Source organism: Euleptes europaea, chromosome 17, assembly GCF_029931775.1.
Source record: "Euleptes europaea isolate rEulEur1 chromosome 17, rEulEur1.hap1, whole genome shotgun sequence".
NCBI classification, from domain to species: Eukaryota; Metazoa; Chordata; class Lepidosauria; order Squamata; family Sphaerodactylidae; genus Euleptes; species Euleptes europaea.
Window position 1 is genome coordinate 41,188,500 of NC_079328.1, and position 22,245 is coordinate 41,210,744.

The window sequence follows — 22,245 nt, forward strand, 5'->3', positions numbered from 1 at the left end:
TGGAATATGCTGTGTGTGTGTGTGTGTGTGTGTGTGTGTGTGTGTTAAGTGCCATCAAGTCGCTTCTGACTCATGGCGACCCTATGAATGAAAGTCCTCCAAAATGTCCTATCTTTGACAGCCTTGCTCAGATCTTGCAAACTGAAGGCCGTGGCTTCCTTTATTGAGTCAATCCATCTCTTGTTGGGTCTTCCTCTTTTCCTGCTGCCCTCAACTTTTCCTAGCACGACTGTCTTTTCCAGTGACTCTTGTCTGGAATACGCTACAATGGCTAAAATGACCCACGTGATGAATACAACTGATGAGGAGACCCTCGACCAGTTTAATGAAAAACGGAAACTGTTTTATAGATATATAGAAATTGACAGTTGAAACTTTATAATAACTTCTATACCCCCTATTCTAAATAAATAAATAAAATTTTAATTAAAAATAATAATAAAAAACAACAAAATAAGAAAACCGGAGCACAAAAAATATTAGTTCGGCTGAATTTTTTACACCCGATGCAACATCCCACGTGATTTCCAATCTGACCATTTCGTGTTTCCAGCAACAGTGGATGGAGACAGGAGAATATGCTTTGGAATGGATAACTGAGGTGATTGATTTCTGAGAATACTAAATGAGGCCCATTTGATATCATTATAAATTTACTGGTGAAATCAACCCATATATATATACATCTACAACATCACCCTCCCACAAGAATAGGTGAACCCACCGTAGTTTCCTCCATGTGCAGATTCTGAATGAGATGAGCGTAGCGCCCTTCCGCTTCCATCAGCTCGGTGTGGGTTCCACTCTCACATATTTCTCCATCTTCTAGCAATATGATCTCATCACAAAACTCCAGATACTAAAGTTTTTGGGTTTTTTTTAAGAAAGGAAAGAAAATAGAATCAGTATGGGGAACAAAGATGCACGGACCCAGAACATTCAAAATCAATGGCTGGGGTCTAAGCCCCCATGCAGAGTTTTAAGAATTCAGATGGGGAAAATGTGCATCTAGAGAGCAGCGAATCCAAGGCAAAGCCTCCCGGGCATAAATGGCCTATCTAAAGTGGCTTTATAAAAAAAATCATAGAAGATAAGGCCTGATCGTTAATCCAAGCAAACTGCATCTCCACCCCAGATCCTCCTGAAGTGTGCCATTTATGCACGGGAGGTTTTGCCTTGTATTTGCTGCTCTCTAGATGCACATTTTCCCCATCTGAATTCTCAAAACTCTGCACGGAGGCTTATTTTTGAGTTCTGAGAATTTGGATGGGAAAAATGTGCATCTATTGAGTGGCAAATCCAAGGCAAAACCTCCCATGCATAAATGGCTAGGGTTGCCAGCCCGTAACCAGTGGGAAACTTACCAGTGCAGGGTGCCCTTCTCTGGTGACATTGTGACATCACTTCTGGACATGAAACAGTGGTGTCACTGTGTGGGCGCAATACTTTAGCATTTGGGCAAATGCTAGAACGTTGCCCCTAACATGTTGACATCACTTCCAGGTAGCACCGGACGTGGAGGTGACATCACAGCATCCCGGTGAGGGTGGTTTCACCCCCATTTTTCTCACCACTGGCCAACAGAGCAGTGGCAGGGGAAGAGATCGCCAGCATGAGATCTCCTGCCAATCTGGAAGACCTGGCAGCCCTACTCAGATCCAGTGATGCTCAAGAGGAAGCATAAACAGACAAGCTGAAATGTAAGTGGGCATACAATTAACTGGACTTTATGCAAGCAGCTGCCCTGACCTAGATGGCCCAGGCTAGCCTGATCTCGTCAGATCTGAGCTAAGCAGGGTCAGCCCTGGTTAGTATTTGGATGGGAGACCACCAAGGAATACCAGGGTTGCTGTGCAGAGGAAGGCACTGGCAACCTACCTCTGTTAGCCTCTTGCCATGAAAACCCCAAAAGGGGTCGCCATAAGTCGGCTGCGACTTGACGGCACTTCACACACACACACATGCAAGCAGCTACTGCAGTCTCCGCTTATGCAAGAACTCTAGCACAAAGTAGGAATTTTGCACTGAATCCAGCCCTATTTCTTTGATTGTTTAAAACCTTTATTAGCCATCTGTCTACCGTATAGGAACCCAAGGGCAGCTTGCAATGCAACCAAAATAAAATACATAAAAACCACAAATTAAAATCAACAATTAAAAATTGCTGGCAGACAGAAGAATGAAAACTAATGAAATGCCATTGTGAATATCAGACTTTGGTTCATAGTTCTGAAAGCATCAGAAGTAGAGTTGCCAGGTTCCTCCTGGCCACCGGTGGGGGATGGGGGTAAGCTTGCCAGATCCTGGCTGGGGAACTAGAGATTTGAGGAAGTAGCCTAGGGAGAACAGGGACCTCAGTGGGGTACAATGCCATAAAGTCCACCCTCCAAAGCATCCATTTTCTCCAGATCTCTGTAGTCTGGAGGTGAGCTGTAATTCTGGGGGATCCCCAGGTCCCACCTGGATAGGGTTGCCAGGTCCCTCTTCACCACCGGCAGGAGGTTTTCGGGGTGGAGCCTGAGAAGGGCGGGGTTTGGGGAGTGGAAGGACTTCAACGCCATAGAGTCCAATTGCCAAAGCAACCATTTTCTCCAGGTGAACTGATTTCTATCGGCTGGAGATCAGTTGTAATAGCAGGCGATCTCCAGCTATTACCTGAAAGTTGAAAAAACAAAATAGACACCACTGTACCAGTATCAAGGGATTTGGAAATCAGTACAGGAGCGAAGCCAATTTAAACAAAGAGCAAAATTCTTTATAAGCTACCACATATAGTTCAAGACAATACATGACAAATTATACATCAAAACCCACAAAAAATTCCATATATACATATGTACAGAAGTTGTCTAACATAATTGTCTCAATTGTGAGTACAAAATCTTCTTTGTTGACGACAAATATCAGGTGAAAAGCCAGAGATCGTCAATTTGATGATCTCTGGCTTTTCACCTGATATTTGTCGTCAACAAAGAAGATTTTGTACTCACAATTGAGACAATTATGTTAAAGAACTTCTGTACATATGTATATATGGAATTTTTTGTGGGTCTTGATGTATAATTTGTCATGTATTGTCTTGAACTATACGTGGTAGCTTATAAAGAATTTTGCACTTTGTTTAAATTGGCTTCGCTCCTGTACTGATTTCCATTACCTGGAAGTTGGCAGCCCTGGAGGACGGCTTCCCTAAATTCAGAAGGTCTACCATTATGTTTTCCCAGAGCTGGCCAAGCAGCGGAGCCGGCAGAAATCTTTGGGAGGCGTTGTCACTCCGTGGCGGAGCCTGCGACTGACATATCAAAGAGCTCCTCCAATTCCAAACGACACAACTCTCAGCATTCCTCCCAACCAAAAGCTCCATTCCTCTGCTTTCCTGTGTTATATTTTTGCATCTGACCACCTTAGGTCCCTGGCCGCTTGAGCCGTGGCTTTTGTGCCACCTGCTGGTGCGTTGCCGTTATATTTATTGCTTGGGTAAAACACAGGAATTACAGCTGATCTCCAGACGACAGAGACCGGTTTCCCTGGAGAAAATGGCTGCTTTGGAGGGTGGAGTAGATGGCATTATAGACTGCTGAGGTCCCTCCCTTCCCCAAAGACCACCCTCCCAAAGCTCCACCCACAGATCTCCAGGAATTTCCCATCCTGGAGCTGACAACCGGACCGTGATGGTCCTTGACCGTCTGCAGCGAGAAAGACCGCATTCCCAAAGAACTAAAGCAAATTATCGTTGCTGTTTTTCAATTACCTGCAGCTGATGAGTCACCAAGAGTACCGTTCGCCCTTGCAGGGCTTCCTTGATGCATTTCTCGAAAATGTTTTTCCCAACATGGGCATCCACAGCCGACAACGGGTCGTCCAGGAGGTAAATGTCTCTGTTGGCATACACGGCACGAGCTAAGCTGATTCGCTGCTTCTGACCTCCAGAAAGGTTAAGCCCCCTTTCGCCTATCTGCAGAACAGCAGGATTGCGATACGAGTTCACAGGCGGGTAATCCGTTCTGTTTAGGGTTGCCAACCTCCAGGAGAGGCCTGGAGGTCTCCTAGTATTACCACTGATCTCTAGATGACAGAGATCAGTCCCCCGGGAGAAAATGGCTGCTTGGAAGGGTGGACTCTATGGCCCTGTACCCTGGTGAGTAGGGTTGCCAGCCTCCAGGTGGTTGTGACAATTATAGTACTTGGCTCAAAGAATAAACAATCAAAGTATGCAAACAACTATATTGTGAGAACTTAAATAACATCAGAGTTACAACAGTGTAAACACATAAGTGGTAACACTGACACTACAAAACACACAAGAAAATTCGCTAAATCACTATGAGAGTGAGTCCTAATGGAAAACAGGAATTCTTATCTCTGTTTCTTCATAGAGTCCTGGACAAGGAAGACTAATGATGAAGATGGAAAGGTAAACAGTAAAGCCGTCCGGATGTTCTGGAGTGTTTTCACTGCTGACAAGCAGCTTCATCAGCTGACATCTTCATATATATCAAAATATTTTTCTTCAAAAATGCAATACTAGCAATCTAATGTAAGTCTGAAAATTATTTTTTCTGCGCCCACTGGCTGCTCCAAATGGCTGTAGCGTGCGCATCGCTAGAGCCAAGCCTTATTCTTCTGCAGGCACGACCACGTGATCCGACGCTTGGAAACGTCTGCAGACAGACATTCAAATGAGGCGCGCCCGGGAGTTTTGTGTGTTTTTTTCTCCCCCAAACACTTGCAGCGGCTGTGCTGTGACAGCTAGTCCCAAAGTGCTTAAGAAAAAATAGAACCGGAGTCCCGGGTTGAGCCATGCGCCATGCTGCTGGTTAAGAATGCCTCTAATAAAAATGTAAACCGACAGGATGGCCTAGAGGGACACATTGCCATGTTCTATTATTGCCACATTCTATTATTACAGCCTTTCCCCCTTAAAACCTGTACCTGCTCTCATTTCAGTCACTCGCTTGGAAACAGGCAACAAAAGGGCTTGTAAAGCAGATTTTTTTTTAAAGGGAAGATTTCAACAAGGTTCTGCTCTTCTGCAGAACTTGCCCAGCAGCGATAGAGAAAGCCAGTGTGGTGTAATGGTTAGAGAGTCAGATTAGGATCTGGGAGAACAAGGTTCGAATCCCCACTCTGCCATGGAAGCTTGCGAGGTGACCTCGGGCTAGTCACATACTTTCAGCCTGTCCTACCTCACAGGGCTGTTGTAAGGATAAAATGGAGACAGGGGTAATTTATGCAGGGCTGTTTCCTTTGCGGTCACCCCCACCGACTGCTTCCTTTTGATTATGCATGCCTTTCGCGACCATCAGAGGTGGTCTCGCTCTCCCCGAGTATTTCCGCACATTTTGCCCATGTTTTCCGGAAGCTGTTTTAGCCAGAATCTGGAAAACATGGGCAAAGTGCAAGGAAGAAGAAGACTTAGTTTTTATATGCCAACTTTCTCTACCACTTAAGGAAGTATCAAACTGGCTTACAGTCACCTCCCCTCCCCACAACAGACACCCTGTGAGGTAGGTGGGGCTGAGAGAGCTCTAAGAGAGCTGTGACTAGCCCAAGGTCACCCAGCTGGCTTCAAGTGTAGGAGTGGGGAAACCAACCCAGTTCACCAGAATAGTGTTTGCAGCTCATGTGGAGGAGCGGGGAATCAAACCCGGTTCTCCAGTTCAGAGTCCACCACTCCAAACCACTGTTCTTAACCACTACACCATGCTGGCTCTCCAGCTCAAGGTGACCTCTGATGGTCAGGAAAGGCATGCAAATCAAAAGGAAGCCCCAAAGCAGTCTGAGGGGGTGACTGCAGGGGAACAGCCCTGCATAAATGGCCAGGGAGAATGTTCTAAGCCATTTTGGGTCCCACTGGGGAGGAAAGTGGGGCACAGAATAAGGAATGAAATTGTCGGCATTGACCAGAAGCTGCTTATCAGGGACTCAGACCGAAAGGGTTTTTCCCAACACTGGCTACTTATGATGATCTAACTGGGAAGACAAGAGAGCCAGGGGACCACCATTTCCCAAAGAGGCATTAACCACTGCAGTCATTGTACAGTGGGGATCAGATGGGGATTTAATGCTCGTTGGGCACAGGGTGAATACAGAGGTAAGTGTTGACCTGCCATAGTGTCCATGTAACCATTTGGTACGCATATATTGGCCTACGAGCTGGGGACATCATCCCTATGAATAGGGTTGCCAGCTCCGGGTTGGGAAATACCTGGAGATTTTTGGGGTCTTCTTCAGAAGGCCCATGAGCAGCTGACGGAAACGTATGTTCTCCGGACTGAGTGAGCCCTGTCTTCTGAAGCACAGATCAGCTCACGGCTGTCAGTTGGTCAGACCAAGTTGGCTCCAATTACGTGACCCCGACCTCAAAAGGGGGGCCCCTAATAAAACTAGTCAAAACAAGGAAAGAAAAAGGGGAGAAAGCACAAAGTCGTGCCTCTGAGCAAAGGCGAATAGCCGAACCGAAAAAGCCTATTCAGCTTTTTCGGGAATCACCTACTTGGCTTCGGCTTTATCCCCAGGCTTTGGTATCCGGTAAATCTGAATCCCGAAAATTAGCAAAATGGCTAATTTCGAGTTTATTTTCGGTGCAGGTTTTTCGATATGCACAACCCTAGTCATTTCGTTGTGGTGGTTCATGGGTGCTTTGGCACATGGATCCCTCAATTGCATGAAGGTTTCCTAATCACTCAACACACAATAGGGAAGAAAATGCCTCTACGTGAGTCAGCAACTGAATAGTGGAAAGACCAGCGTGTCTCCAGAGCTTGGGCTGAAAAGTCTAAATTATATTGGTTTGTATAATGACACTTACTTCAGTCATATCTCCGTATGGAAGGATGGTCAAATCCGATATCAGACTGCAAACACTGATGGCATAATTGTACCTAAGGAATCAGAAGGAAACAGTATTCAGTCCCCTTGCATGGTGTTTGTTTTCCACTAGCCAAAGGGCCTCCATAAACTTGCTTTATGCATCCTAATTTGAATGGGGGAGGGTAAAGCGAGTATGGCTTTGATCCAGGAAGACCCTTAGCTGTCCTAGAATTGCCTAATCAGTAATGTTTTAAAAATGGTAAAGTTAATTTGGGTAAACAGGATTGGTATGCACCTTTTTGATACTTCTGTCTGGTGTGCATTTTAATTGACACAGGACTTTTAATTGACAGACACAAAGGATTTTATTATGTCTGTATTTATAGAAGTCCTAAGTCAATATTACTACTTTCATTTGGGAGATACTGAACTGAGGTCAAAGGCCAACCCAACGCCAGACAAAGAATCTACACCAGACAAGGAATTTGAACCCATGTTTCCCCCCATGTACAAATGCCACCTCATCCCCTCCTTGTTCTGTATGCCAGCTCCAGGTTGAGCAATTCCTGGAGATTTGAGGGTAGAGCATAGGGAGGGCGGAGCTTGGAGAGGGGAGGGACCTCAGCAGAGTACAAGGCCATAGAGTCCATCCTTCAAAGCAGCCATTTTCTCCAGGGGAACAGATCTCTGTAGTCTGGAGATCAGTTGTAATTCCAGGAGACCTCCAGGCCCCACCTGGAGCTTAGCATCCCTACGTGAATGCTAAGGTTTTCATGTTGGGGAAAGTCAACTGCGAAGTAGGGAAAGTCTTTCTTTTTTAAGGCCTGGGCAGGTCTGATTATGTTTCTTACATTTCAGTTTTGTCTTTAAGAGGCCATGATGGATCAGACCAAAGTCCATCAAGTCCAGCAGTCTGTTCATACAGTGGCCAACCAGGTGCCTCTAGGAAGCCCACAAACAAGACGACTGCAGCAGCACCATCCTGCCTGGGTTCCTTGGCATTTAATATAATAGGCATGCTCCTCTGAGACTGTAGAGAATAGGTATGCATCATGACTAGTATCCATTTTTTTACTAGTAGCCATGGATAGCCCTCTCCTCCATGAACATGTCCATCCCTTCTTAAACCCTTCCAAGTTGGCAGCCATCACCACATCCTGGGGCAGGGAGTTCCACAATTTAACTCCCCCTTTCATCTTGGAAGTCTATTTTAGCCAGCATCATTTTAAAAATCATCTTCCTTTCCATTCCCTTGATTTCCCCATGCCTCTTCTCATTGCCACAGCTTCATCTGCTCCCTTTGGTAGCACCAGGATTGGATGAATCAGGGAACAGCAGTGCAGAGCAAGAGCGCTGAACAATTGGACCAGAGATCGGCTCAACTGGCAGCCAGAAGGGAGGCAGAGAAAGAGGAGGGGGGAATGGGATTAATCTGCTCTTGTAGGTCACACAGTTAAGGATGGAGTAGGGTAGGCAAACGATAAGAATTGGAATCAAGGGAATTGACAGAAAGAGCCACAATTCTGAACAACATCGTGCTGGGGTAGGGTTGCCAGCTCCAGGTTGAGGAATACCTGGAGATCTGGGGGTGGAGCCTGAGGAGGGCGGGGTTTGGTTAGGGGTGGGGCTTCAATAGGGTACAATGCCATTGAGCCCACCTTCCAAAGCAGCCATTTTCTACAGGTGAACTGACCTCTGTTGCCTGAAGATCAGTTGTAATAGCAGGAGATCTCCGGACCAGCTACCACCTGGAGGTTGGCAACCCTACCCTAGGGCCATTTTGAATATTAGATTAGCCATGAATGCAGCACCGTTTTTGTTCCTCTTTTCTTTCAGTATGGGACACAGAGACACCTAGGTGGAAGCAAGGGTAAGTTTGCCAAGTCCCTCTTCGCCACCGGCAGGAGGTTTTTGGGGCGGAGCCTGAGGAGGGCGGGGTTTGGGGAGGGGAGGGACTTCAGTGCCATACAGTCCAATTGCCAAAGTGGCCATTTTCTCCAGGTGAACTGATCTCTATCGGCTGGAGATCAGTTGTAATAGCGGGAGATTTCCAACTACTGCCTGGAGGTTGGCAACCCTAAGCAAGAGGGACACAGACCCTAAAGGATGCCTAGTAAAGCTGCCAACTTCAGAATAGTAATTGATGGAGATTTTGGGGTGGAGCCTGGGGAGAGCGGGGCTTGGGGATTTGAATCGGGGCGGGGGCTGTCAGTTCTTCTTCCAACCCCATTCTGGCTCCCAGTTCTGACTTCCCTGAAAGGCAATTTCCCGATGCTTAGAAAACCATTGTTTAATTATTCTCGCAAAACTGAAAGCGATATACCCAGATTGAAGTGACACCAATTAGCCGTGTCAAGTCTCATTAGTTTGGATTTCTAGGGATGCCACCGTGGGTGAGCTGGTGATGGATTTAACACCTCCATTCTTTTTTTTTTCTCGTCCTCCCGCCCCCCCCCCCCATTTCTGAGATTGAGACATGAAAGCTACGACAGCTGGAATCTGACACATGCTACATGACAACATGAAAAAGAGTGATAATTGAACCGGCAGGGCTGGAAGCCGGGTCTTCTGGAATCAAAACACGCCGCTGGTGAGGGCAATCCCATTAAGGACAACAAAGGCCTGTGGCAGCCAAGCCCGTCACCTCCTCTCCTCCCTAACACAGCTTAAACTGCAAGAGGAAATGTTCCCTAGAGCCTCAAAGTGTCGGGAAGGGCAGGGAGACTCGTTTTCGTGCATACATTAGAATACCTGCCACCCCTGTACACAGGGCTGGTGCCAGTCTTTTTTGCACCCTAGGCAAGGCTAACTACTTGTGTCCCCCCACTGCTAACCAATTTTCAAAAACAGATGTCTTGTAGAAAAAAAATAAAAGCCTTATAAAATAAAAGTTTATAAGACATTGTCGAAGGCTTTCACGGTCAGAGTTCATCGGTTCTTGTAGGTTATCCGGGCTGTGTGACCATGGTCTTGGTATTTTCTTTCCTTACGTTGCACCAGCAGCTGTGGCAGGCATCTTCAGAGGAGTAACACTGAAGGATAGTCCTTCAGTGCCCCTCTGAGGTCTGCACCCTAGGCGACCGCCTAGTTCGCCTAATGGTGGCACCGGCCCTGCCTGTACAAAGGAGAGAAGAGCAGGAGTCCAGGCCATTCAGTTGCTGATTTAAGAGTAGGAGTTCTCTTACAAAGGGATTTCAAAGGGAGATTAGAAAGAGAAACTGCTCAATTACAACAAATGAAGCTCAAGACTGTGCATTCTCCAGGACTTAATAGAGATCTGGGATTCCTTTCTCATGACCTGACTTCTCCACAACTACTACCCCTCTGCATATCACACCTAATCCAATCACGCCTGCTAATGTCATTCACTTGCTTTCGACATTTACATTGCCATCGTGTGTCCAATTCAGTCGTCTCTAAAGGATAGATGGAATCACATTCTAGTCAAAAGCTCATAACCCTGCCAGAAATTTTGGTAGTCTTTAGGGTGCTACTGGACATGCTCTTTTCTACTGCTAGTGACAGACTAACTCGGCTACCCATCGTGATCTACCTGTATATAAGGTTTGCCAACTCCAGGTTGGGAAATTCCTGGTGATTTGGGGGAGGAGCCTGGGGAGGGGAGGGTTTGGGGGAGGAAAGAGAACTCGGCAGGGTATAATGCCATAGAGTTCCTCTTCTGAAGCTGTCATTTCCTACAGGTGTTCTCTGTGGTCTGGAGATCAGTTGTAATTCCAGGTGGTCTCTGGGTTCCACCTAGAGGTTGGCGACCCTAGCTGCACATCCCCCCCCACCCGCAGCTAATTGCAACTGGTGAGGGTGGAGTGAATTCAGGGCAAAGATATAGGGAGGAAAGTGTTAAATGCCCCCCTACCCAGCAACCTTTTCTTTATCTTCGAAGCCACTGTTTAAAAAAGCAAGTTTTTTTAAAAAAAAAACTAATTAGTTCAAACAAACCCACCGCAGAACCTACCTATCATTTCACGCACGCTGAATAATGGGCACTTTCAATTCACTTCCAATGCATTTTGCAACTGGATATTACTGTGTGAGAGGACAAAAATCCACTTGGCAAATGATCGCTGAAGGGCATTGAAAGCATGTTGGAAGTGCGTTATTCAGAACGTGCGGAATCTCTGACCCTGATTTATTGTTTACCTTTGCTCCTCAAACGGTTCTCCGAACAGGATGTTGTCTCTGACGCTCCCATGAAATATCCATGCCTGCTGAGACACGTAAGCCAAAGTCCCATCCACGGCGACTCTCCCTCGGTGCAGATGCATCTGGAAGAAGGCGACTGGGAAGTTAAAAGACCAAACTGGCCCCCTTGGGCTCTGCTGCTGTTTACAAATAGGGATGAGCCGAGACGATGATTTTCACATGAACACATGAACACATGGAGCTGCCTTCTACTGAATCAGACCCTGGGTCCATCAGTCAGTATTGTCTACTCAGACCCGCAGCGGCTCTCCAGGGTCTCAGTTAGAGGTCTTTCCCATCACCTACTTGTCTAGTCCCTTTAACTGGGGATGCCGGGGATTGAACCTGGGACCTTCTGCATGCCAAGCAGATGAACACAAGAAGCTGCATTATACTGAATCAGACCCTGGGTCCATCAAACTCAGTATTGTCTACTCAAACCGGCAGCGGCTCTCCGGGGACTCAGGCTGAGGTCTTTCACATCACCCGCCCGCCTAGTCCCTTTAACTGGAGATGCCGGGGATTGAAACTGGGACCTTCTGCATGCCAAGCAGATGCTCTACCACTGAGCCATGGCTTCTCCTTTCATTTCTTTTTGATTCTTTGTGTCATCCTCATTGTCAGTGGTGTCAGTTTGCCTCACTTTTGGGACGGTTCTTGATCACTATTTTTGCATCTTTCATGCCATTTAGGATGCATCCCCCCCCCTTGTGCGTACTCCTGATATACTAGGATTGTGCTTGCGGGGATAAAAATTTTTATGGAAAAGATATTGTGAGAGCCACGTAGAATCGCTGTTCCAAATCTGCTTGCCACTGAATTTGAAAGAGGAATCCTTCAACACAAAAGTGTCATAGCGTGGAATCCACCCACCAAAAGTTGACAGGAAAAATAACTAGACCCTTATGTAACATACCACTCGAGTTGTACTTGAAAACAACGCTGGGATTTTTTTTAAAGCAAAAGTTACAAATATTGCATACCTGTCCTAGTATTGCTGCTATGATGGAGCTCTTCCCGCTTCCAACGTTTCCACAAATCCCTAAAACCTGGCCCTAAAAAAAAAAAAAAAACTTTGAAGATTATTTATTCAAATCGGTATGGTTTTTCCTGACTGACTGCTTCGTGGACAGAGCGAAGGCTCCAAATCATTTTCCAAAGGGCAGTACCATGGCAATTCATTGGAAGGTTAATCGGGAGGAACATCCTTCCCCCGGCAAAGACCTGCCTTACAATGAGCTCCTCAGCCAATCGCATGCCATTCTTTCTCCCGTTCCGAACCTTGCACCTGGAAAATGGTGCAGACCGCTGCAGCCAGAATGTTGAACTGGAGAGGCTCATGGGAACCATATCACTCCAGTCTTGTTCCATCTCCACTGGCTCCCAGTCTGGTTCTGGGAACAACTCAAGGAGCTGGTGCTGACATTTAAAGCCCGATATGGATCGGGACCAATATACCTGAAGGACCGCCCAGCGTGGCGTAGTGGTTAAGAGCGGTGGTTTGGAGCAGTGGAGTCTGATCTGGAGAACCGGGGTTGATTCCCCACTCCTCCACATAGGGTTGCCAGGTCCCTCTTCGCCATCAGTGTGATATTTTGGAGGCGGACCTGAGGAGGCTTTGTGTGGAGGAGTGGGGAAACAAATCCAGTTCACCGGATTAGCCTCCGCCGCTCATGTGGAGGACTGGGGAATCAAACCCGGTTCTCCAGATCAGTCTCCACTGCTCCAACCCACCGCTCTTAACCACTACACCACACTGGCTCTTTTAAGCTCTGGTTTTAACTGGTTTAGCGATCTATTTGTGTGTTGGTTCTAATGGCTTTTAAGATGAGATTTTAGTTTGTATGTTTTAATTTGTTAGCCGTCCCGGTGGCCCTATGGGGGCAAAAAGGCAGAATAAAAATCTTCTTAATAATGATGATAATGGTGATGCAATGGGGGGAGTCATGTGGTGGTTGGAAAGCAGAGCAACCACTTTTATCTCAAGCATCCCTACAGCAACTCCGGCTGAATTCAGTGTAAATATTATCTTAAGGTGTACTCACTTTCTTTATGGCAAAATGGATCTTGTGCAAGGCCAGGCCGTCGCTCTTCTCCTTGGCTTCTTGAAACGATATCTGGGAATGGCAAAGGGTGGGTTCCGGGTCGGGCTGGCATTTAAAGGTGCTCGCCCCATTAGCCAGGGCCACCTCGCTGGACTTGGCAGCGCATTCATTCGGACTTTCCCAGGACAGCGAGGCATTTTCCAGCAGGATGGCATTTTCGGAGTCGTTCAGTTTCGTTACATACGGAGGAGGAATTTTAGTGACGAGGATTTTCTAAGAGAGAAGAGCCCGAGTCAAGCACAACAGAGCAGTAGGGAGCTTTCGACACTCCCAACTCACGTTGCCAGCTCTGCCATTCAGCGGCACAGGGCGTACGTTGTGTGCCCAAATTCCCAGGAGCAATGCACAATTTCTCCAGTCAAGAACGATCTTAGGAAAACTTTTTGCTTGGCACCCTGGAGAGCCAATGCCAGTCAGAGCACGCAATACTAGGTTAAGACAGACGAAGAGTCTAAAAGTATAAGGCTAGGCTTATCATGAAGAAGAAGAAGAAGAAGAAGAAGAAGAAGAAGAAGAAGAAGAAGAAGAAGAAGAAGAGATGGTTTTTACATGCCGACTTTCTCTACCACTTAAGGAAGAATCAAACTGGCTTACAATAACCTTCCCTTCCCTTCCCCTCCCCAAGACAGACACCCTGTGAGATAGGTGGGGCTGAGAGAGCTCTAAGAGAGCCGTGACCAGCCCAAGGTCACCCAGCTGACTTTGTGTGTAGGAGTGGGGAAACCAACCAGGCTCACTAGGTTAGCGTCCGCTACTCATGGTCTGATCCAGCATGTCTTTTCTTATGTTCTTTTGGTGGTCTTCCATCCACCAATGAAATCCAGGGATATTATACAGAGTCAGGCAATGGCAAACCACCTCTGTTTGTCTCTTGCCTTACAAACCCTCTGGAGTTGCCATAAGTCGGCTGCGACTTGATAGCATTTTCCACCACCATCAACTCGTTTAGGATTACACTGTTGAGCAAGCAAACCCTGGAACAATAATATGTTATGATACATAATTGATAATTTTAAAAGAGTTGTATAGTATAGAAACCTCAGGCAGCGGCCTTTATGTTTGTGCACAATTCTGCAATTTCAACAAATCCAAACTGTTTGCAATCACCTTCCCCTACCCTTACCTTCAGTCTTTGTAGAGAAACTTTGATTTCCGCTGCTGCTTTCACAGAGAAAGGTAAAATGGCAATTGAAAACCTCAATACATTCAGCATTGCAATCACACTGAAAGCCTGCAAAAGAAAATGGGTTAGAATTACCACGACTTAACATTTTAGCAAAGCAAATATGATCTTATAAGCACGCTTTATGTTACATCTTTAACTGGGCGTACGTTACATCTTTAACAATAGATATCTCTGAAGTATTACAGTAAATGGGACATTCATTAAGGCCTTAATAAGGCAAGAAGTTCAAGTGTCACAGAACTAGTTCTGTTTTCAAGCGCCTGTCCCTAGTGATTTCAATTTCCCCTCCTCCACTAAATATGGTTATTAATCCTTTTTAATTGATGCGCGTTAAGCCTGCATTTTATACAAAAAGAAAGAAGCCCCCCCCCCCCCCGTCAATGACTGGCCGCAAGAGTCCAGCTTTATTAGGGAAGCAATTATTCATTTAGAAATTGACCTTGATTAAAAGTAAATGTCACAGAGAAATCAGTATCTACTTTACCAAGATTTATGGGTCCGTGATGTGCAGAAGGGCAACAGGAATACACAGTTAAAAGGTAAAACCATCATAGACTGAGGGTGATTTTGGGCAAATCTTACCACAGAGGCCGTGAGTTCTCGTTTCAAAAGGGTATGGAGGACAAACGTCATGACAATGGCCAAGGTGGATACAATTGGCGCAAGGGAAGTATTCACACTCTGGACATATCCTGCTTTTTCTAATATTTTCCTTTCCGCATTCCTGATGCCTGCAAAGGACGTGAACTTGTCATAATGCAGAAAAGTGATAAACCATACACTCTCCACGGCAGTGATATGTAATTTGGTAAATTACGGCCCGGCAGGTCAAATGGTCAGTAAATCAAAGATATTGTTGAGGATGATCCAGTTAAGGCACTGCGTTAAATGTTTTTTTAAAAGGTGCGTGTCCCCCCCCCCCACCCTCATACCTCTGACGGCTTTTGCAAAGGACATTTCCCAAGCGTACATCTTGATCAGCTTGATGCAAGTCAGAATCTCGTTCATTATCCTCACTCGTCGGTCGGTCACCACAATGGCAGCCCTCCGGAATACGGACATCAACTTAGCCATGAGCATCTGCGAAGAAGAGGCCAAGCACCGCGAGAGCATGCCATTAATACAGATGAATGTGGAGGTCAGGAAATAAGCAGGGGAATTTATCGGACAAATAACTGCAAGATCAGACATCCACATTTTTTAAGTAATAAAATAGTTTTGCTAGATTAAAAAACAACACAGCACTATGGGCTAATAGCAGCTGCAGAGGGTGCTTAGATAAGGTTGCCACTGCTAGGTTGGAAAATTCCTGGAAATTTGGGGGTGGAGTCTGGGGATGGTGGGGTTTGGGGAGGGTTTTTAGTGTTAAAATAGCCACGGAGATGCAGTGCTTCCAGAAGTAAAACCGGAAGTGCTGTCATTGCGTGTGCGCACCTGCGCACATCCGCAGCCCCAGCTCTGGGGCAGCTGGGTGAATTGGCAGACAATTGCCCACCCATATCACCCATCTGGCAACCCTATATATCATTGGCTATTGTGTAATTGTCGCAGTGTATAGCAACCGTTTGCAAATGAATTTTCTTGGTGCAGATGAGACAATCCAGTTATGAACTACTGCTGTAGTGCAATGATAGCCCAACGTTCAACGAGGGGCGGATGCGGCCGAAAAGAGTCATTGTTCAAGAAACTGATGGTTTTACCTGTAAGGGTATGAACAGAATATAAACAAACGTTCCAGTGAGCGCCGTGGGACCGAGGATAAGACACGAATAGATGGTGCAAGCCACTATCAGCACAGGCACTGCAACTGGCAAGGGGCAAAACACGGCCGCTTCGAACATCCGATAGCCGTCGTTAGCTAAAATATTGATTACCTGAAAGAAGCAAAGGAGCGGTGACGAGTTTCATGGGCAATCACTTGTCAAGGTTGGACCAAGGGTGTTTGCTGCCCTCGGCGGCCTACGATATGAGTGTCCCTCCCCCACATTCATTATACAGCAATATGAGATATACAGCATTTGCAACTTTTGCAACATATTAACATTCTTCTTTAAAACACGGATTTGGGGAGTGGAGCCTGGGGAGGGATGGGACCTCAGCAGAGTATAATGCCACAGAGTCCACCCTCCAAAGCAGCCATTTTCTCTAGGGGAACTGATCTTGGTCATCTGGAGATCAATTGTAATAGGAAGGGCTATATAAATTATGGAAGGGGTGGGAGGAGGAGGAGGAGGAGGAGGAGGAGGAGGAGGAGGAGAAGAGTTGGTTTTAATATGCCAACTTTCTCTACCACTTAAGGAAGAATCAAACCGGCTTACAATCACCTTCCCTTCCCCTCCCCACAACAGACACCCTGTGAGGTAGATGGGGATGAGAGAGCTGTGACTAGCCCAAGGCCACCCAGCTGGCTTCATGTGTAGGAGTGGGGAAACTAATCCAGTTCACCAGATTAGCTTCCACTGCTCACGGGGAGGAGTGGGGAATCAAACCCAGTTCTCCAGATGAGAGTCCACTGCTCCAAACCATCGTTCTTAACCACTACATCACGCTGGTAGAAGCTATAAAATCATTGAAGAGGCATAAGTTGGAAGATGTTAAGTGTTCACTTGCCCGTGGACTCTACCATGATCTTTGAACCTGGTGCTGCTAATTAGTTTAAGAAAATCATTTCATTTCGGTCTAGTTAGTCCTTAGACAACTGCAAACATAACATCAGTCGTTCCTTTTTATAAATGTTTCACCAAACCAGAATTAAAAACTAAAATCTCCTGACCATCACCTTGGATACAGTGGATGCGTTTTCTGACAACTTACTTCTCCAACTGAAATGTGGGACAAAGTCTTAAACGCCAGCAGATGCTCAAAGGCCACCGTAGATGCAGCCACTTTTAATCTCATAGCGGTACGGTAGTTGATTGCCCACGTCAACGACCAGAAAATTGTTTTGGTGGATTCTGCGAGAAAGAGCGCTATGCAGAGGCCAATCCCCCTAAGAAGGTCAGTGGAACCACTTTCGCTGTGCCGGAGGATGTTATGGATGATCACAGTCTGCAAAGGAATTTCCAAACTATTTTGAGAAGCAACCCAGACAATGTTGGGTCTGTTCATCTCTAGAACATAACAACATTATGCAGTACAGAGTGGTCTCCTTCCCCACCACTTTCCCAAGACACTGAAGAGGCTTCACAAGAAATCAATTTTGCATTATTTCGCATGAACACAAGATGCAGTCTCATATTAAATCACTCCACCAGCAGGGTTGCCAACCTCCAGGTGGTGGCTGGAGATCTCCAGCTATTACAACTGATCTCCAGGTGACAAGAGATCAGTTCCCCTGGAGAAAATGGCCTCTTTGGCAATTGGACTCCATAGCATTGAAGTCCCTCTCCCTCTCCATATCCCTCCCTCCTCAGGCTCCGCCCCCAAAATCTCCAGGTATTTCCCAACCCAGAGCTGGCAACCCCATCCACTGTTCTTTTGGGGTCAGTTTTGCCTACTCTGATGGGCAACAGCTTTCCAGGGTCTCAGGTCTTTTGCATCAACTAGTGCTTGATGCTTTTAACTGGCAATGCCAAGAATTGAATCTGGGTCCTTCTGCACGCAAAGCAGATGCTGCACCGCTAAGCATGACCTCTCCCTTTCAATAGAGGAGCATACAGACAGCTGTGCCAATATTTATTTTTTATTTATCTATTGCATTTATAGCCCCCCCCCCTCATTCCCAGTAAGCCAGGCTCAGAATGGGTTAAAGAAAAGTAGGATTTCCCCCAGGATCTGTATTGGGACCAATGCTGTTTTACATAATAATAATAGATTATTGAAAGTCAGCTACTGTGGGGAACAGGAGAGCATCGCTTCGGCCCTGCTGGTGGGCTTTCTGTGGTGTTCTGGTTGACTGCTGTGGGAAGTAGATGGTGGGCTACATGGACCCTTAATCAGATTCAGCAGAAGTCTTTTTACGCAAAGGTGATCATTACCCTGCTCAGCCAAATTACAGTCAGTTCAGATGAAGGGAGAATTAAGAGTCTCCTCTGGGAAGGGAATGCCCAGATGGCAAAACAGGTAGCCAAATTTTGTGCAATTGCATATAAAGTTTGACGCCTAATGTTGGGCAATTGCAATTAGATTAATTTTTTTTTAATTTATCATCCAGAACAGATGGGAGAGGGTGTACACCATGCACCACCATACCAAGCACAAAGGAGCAGGAGGTCAGTGCTGATGGATACAGAGTTGGCCGGTCATAAAAAAATCACTTTTATCGCCTAGCCGTGTTACAAGACGGGCACAAGGATCACGGCAGAACATGGCGAACGGCCAGCTCTACCGAATCACAGCAACGGGAGAAAGGCAACGCAGATCCAGCCATGACTGGGGGGGGGCAGTTACTACTACCAACTGGAGTGGATGGGGAGTAGGGCATGAACACAAGGCTCCCCCACTGCCCATGGGAAACACAACAGACGCAGAACTAATAATGCCAAACGGTGGGAATGTAGAACGAGGCTAATCACATTCTCAGAGCGGCAGACGTCTTGGGGAGGAATAGCCCCCTATCCTTAAAGTCCAGCCAGAAGGGTACTAATGAGAGCAAATCATTGAAGAAAAGCCTAACGGGGGAGGGATTAGATTAATTCATAATTTGAAGAAGAGTTGGTTTTTATATGCCGACTTTCTCTACCACTCAAGGGAGACTCAAACAGGCTTACAATCACCTTCCCTTCCCCTCCCCACAACAGGCACCCTGTGAGGTGGGTGGGGCTGAGAGAGCTCTAACAGAGCTGTAACTTGCCCAAAGTCACTCAGCTGGCTTTGTGTGTAGGAGTGGGGAAATAAATCCCGTTCACCAGATTAGCCTCCACTGCTCATGTGGAGGAGTGAGGAATCAACCCCGGCTCTCCAGATCATACTCCACCGCTCCAAACCACCGCTCTTAACTACTACACGACGCTGGTCAATTTTAGTCTATTATAAATTATTTGGAAATTTTAATTAGGTATGTTTTTGATTGAATTGCTATTTTTTTTACCTTTTGTATAAACGATACATGTGTTTTACTGGCTTATGCTGTATTAATAATCAACCACTCATGTTAGCACTGTCTACTTTGACAGGGTTCAAAGGCAGGGTTCTTCAGCCTTGCTAGATAAATATAAAAATTAAGTGTCATCAAGTTGCAGCTCACTTATGAGCCCAGGGTTTTCAAGGCAAGAGACTATCAGAGGTGGTTTTCTGTGCCCTTCCTCTGCAAAGTAACCCTGCTTTTCTTCGGTGGTCTCCCATTCAACTACAGCCCATAGCTAGGGTTACCAACCTCCAGGTACTACCCGCTATTACAACTGATCGCCAGCCGATAGAGATCAGTTCACCTGGAGAAAATGACCGCTTTGGCAACTGGACTCTATGGCATTGAAGACCCTCCCCTCCCCAAACCCCGCCCTCCTCAGGCTCCACCCCAAAAACCTCCTGCCGGTGACGACGAGGGACCTGGCAACCCTACCCATAGCCAACCCTGCTTAACTTCCAAGCTCTAATAAGCTTACGCCAGTCTGCAAAATCAGATCCTTTCAAAATGGAGACTGTGCCTGGGATTTATTGCTTGCAAAATCTCCACCCTGCAAAAAGCAAAATATGCTTTACAAAATATTTTTTGGGGTAAAGAAAATCTCAAGTGACTCACCGGTCCTAAAGCACTAAGAGTAATGCAAATGCAATTTACCAGGAAGTCAATCAAAATTCGGGTTCTCTGAAACTGTAGAGCGACGCGGACGAGAGAAGCTTTCTCTGGACCAAATTTTGCCAGCTCGGCTTCCCACAGGAGTCGAAATCTGTCGGGAGCAAATCAGCCAGTTGACAGAGGTCTCCTCCGGTCCCAGACTTTGTCAAAGAAACCTGCTTCCGTCACCCATTTCCACTTCAGGTCTTTTCCGTACCAGCTTGTGCTCAGGAGATGCCTCAACATGTCAATCAAGGCCAGCAGTTCATAATGGAGAATTTGAAAGGGGTCGGGGGACTGAACAGTGGCAGCTTCAGAGACAACTGATCTCCAGCCGATAGATATCAGTTCACCTGGAGAAAATGGCTGCTTTGGCAATTGGACTCTACGGCATTGAAGTCCCTCCCCTCCCCAAACCCCGCCCTCTTCAGGTTCCGCCCCCAAAATTTCCCACCAATAGTGAAGAGGGACCTGGCAACCCTAGGTCTCTCTCCTCCCAAAACCCCACCGTCCCCAGGTTCCACCCCCAAATCTCCATGAATTTCCCAACCCGGAGGGGGCAATCCCCAACACCATCCTGGCAGCTCACTGCCTTCTCCTAGCCTGGCCATCTTTATCCATGCAATGGCTGGATTCTGGCCTTTTCTCACTAGGTACAGTCACAACCAGCAGAAGATAGCTATAAAAATGGTTGTTTCGTTTCCCTATCGCATTCTCCCTAGCTCAGTTTCTCCTCCGCACAATGGGATTAATAAGGACCTTCTCTGGAAAGCCACTGTGAAGATGGAAGAGCTAAAGAAGGTAAAAAGTTTAGCATGCAATGAAAATTCTAAGTAAGTGCCGGACCTCTGCTTCCCCTCCCACCCTGCATCACCGCTCGGCTGCAGGAAAGCAGCAGCAGGAAACTTTAAGGGGTGTTATTTTGCAGCTAAGAACTATTCATTCGACTCAGAATGCCCAGGAACTCGCAAATCGTTTTTCCTGTAGGCTCCTATCCAGAGAGCTCTTAGGTAAACGGCTGTGTCGAAACCATGCTACCTTTTGGCGTTCAGCTCCGAGCTGTCGTAATACGATAACGGGGGCAAAGCTTCTGCGTCGATATTGTTCTTGCATCCTTTCATCATTAAAGGCGAAATCCATGAAAACATTGCGAAGGAGACCAGCCCTGCGTTGTCCACTGGGCTGATGGAGCTGCAGGGAAATAAATGAAACTATGAGAGATTCCAGCAGCATTCCAGTCATTTGTTGTGAAAGCTATTTCATTGCTCCTGTATAGGAAAGCACAGAAACCCAGGGTTGCCAACTGGCCAGGAGGAAAATATCCTGTCCCTTTGTGTGTGTGTAAAGTGCCATCGAGTCACAGCTGACTTATGGCAACCCAGTAGGTTTTTCAAGGCAAGAGACTGGCACAGGTGGTTTGCCATTGCCTTTCTCCGCATAGCGAGCCTGGACTTCCTTGGTGGTCTCCCATCCAAGTACTAACCAGGGCCGACCCTGCTTAGCTTCTGAGATCTGACCAGCTCAGGCTAGCCTGGGTCATCCAGGTCAGGGGGTTGTCCTTTTAATAGAATCTTAATGCATGGAAATAGGCAATTGAACCTTTTCAGGGCATGGAAGTAAATAACATCACTTGGTTCTTGCTGCATCTATCTATCTATCTATCTATCTATCTATCTGTCTGTCTGTCTGTCTGTCTGTCTGTCTGTCTGTCTGTCTGTCTGTCTGTCTGTCATTTGTGGTATTGTTGACATGCTTGTAATGGCCTAAGGCTATATGCAAATGAAATCATTCCGTTATCTGTCTGTCTGTCTGTCTGTCTGTCTGTCTGTCTGTCTGTCTGTCTGTCTGTCTATCTATCTATCTATCTATCTATCTATCTATCTATCTATCTATCTATCTATCTATCTAATATTAGAAGGACAGTTATAGGGGCCAGTTTTACAGTTGGCAACCTTAGCAAACCCCCAGATTGGCAAACCCCCAAATCTATTGAACTTCTTGTACATTCAGGTGTAGATTCACTTTATGTTGTAGAGGTCATAGTGTTGTCTAGGATCTGGGAGACCCAGATTCAAATCCCCCTTCTGCCGTGGAGTCGCTAGGTGACCTTAGGCCAATCACACCCTGTTGGCTTAACCTACCTCGAAGGATTATTATGAGGACAAAATAGAGAAGAGGGGACTGTTGTCAACCACTTTGGGGACAGAAGAGGGGCATGAACGAAG

At 46.4% G+C, this 22,245-nt stretch overlaps 1 protein-coding gene across 1 annotated transcript in view; it reads right to left on the reverse strand.

The window, feature by feature from the left end:
* Positions 1–22,245, reverse strand: part of LOC130488734 (ATP-binding cassette sub-family C member 12-like) — a 54,579-nt gene that overhangs the window by 26,560 nt on the left and 5,774 nt on the right. The window contains exons 3-16 of the mRNA XM_056862373.1: positions 21,059–21,211; positions 19,985–20,132; positions 17,119–17,352; positions 16,005–16,178; positions 15,237–15,384; positions 14,887–15,035; positions 14,242–14,349; positions 13,059–13,331; positions 11,997–12,068; positions 10,972–11,096; positions 6,812–6,884; positions 3,752–3,955; positions 725–859; positions 100–108 (exon numbers count right to left, since the gene is read on the reverse strand). Coding sequence (XP_056718351.1) covers positions 100–108; positions 725–859; positions 3,752–3,955; positions 6,812–6,884; positions 10,972–11,096; positions 11,997–12,068; positions 13,059–13,331; positions 14,242–14,349; positions 14,887–15,035; positions 15,237–15,384; positions 16,005–16,178; positions 17,119–17,352; positions 19,985–20,132; positions 21,059–21,211 — 2,005 coding nt within the window. The remainder of the gene's footprint in view (positions 1–99; positions 109–724; positions 860–3,751; positions 3,956–6,811; positions 6,885–10,971; positions 11,097–11,996; positions 12,069–13,058; positions 13,332–14,241; positions 14,350–14,886; positions 15,036–15,236; positions 15,385–16,004; positions 16,179–17,118; positions 17,353–19,984; positions 20,133–21,058; positions 21,212–22,245) is intronic.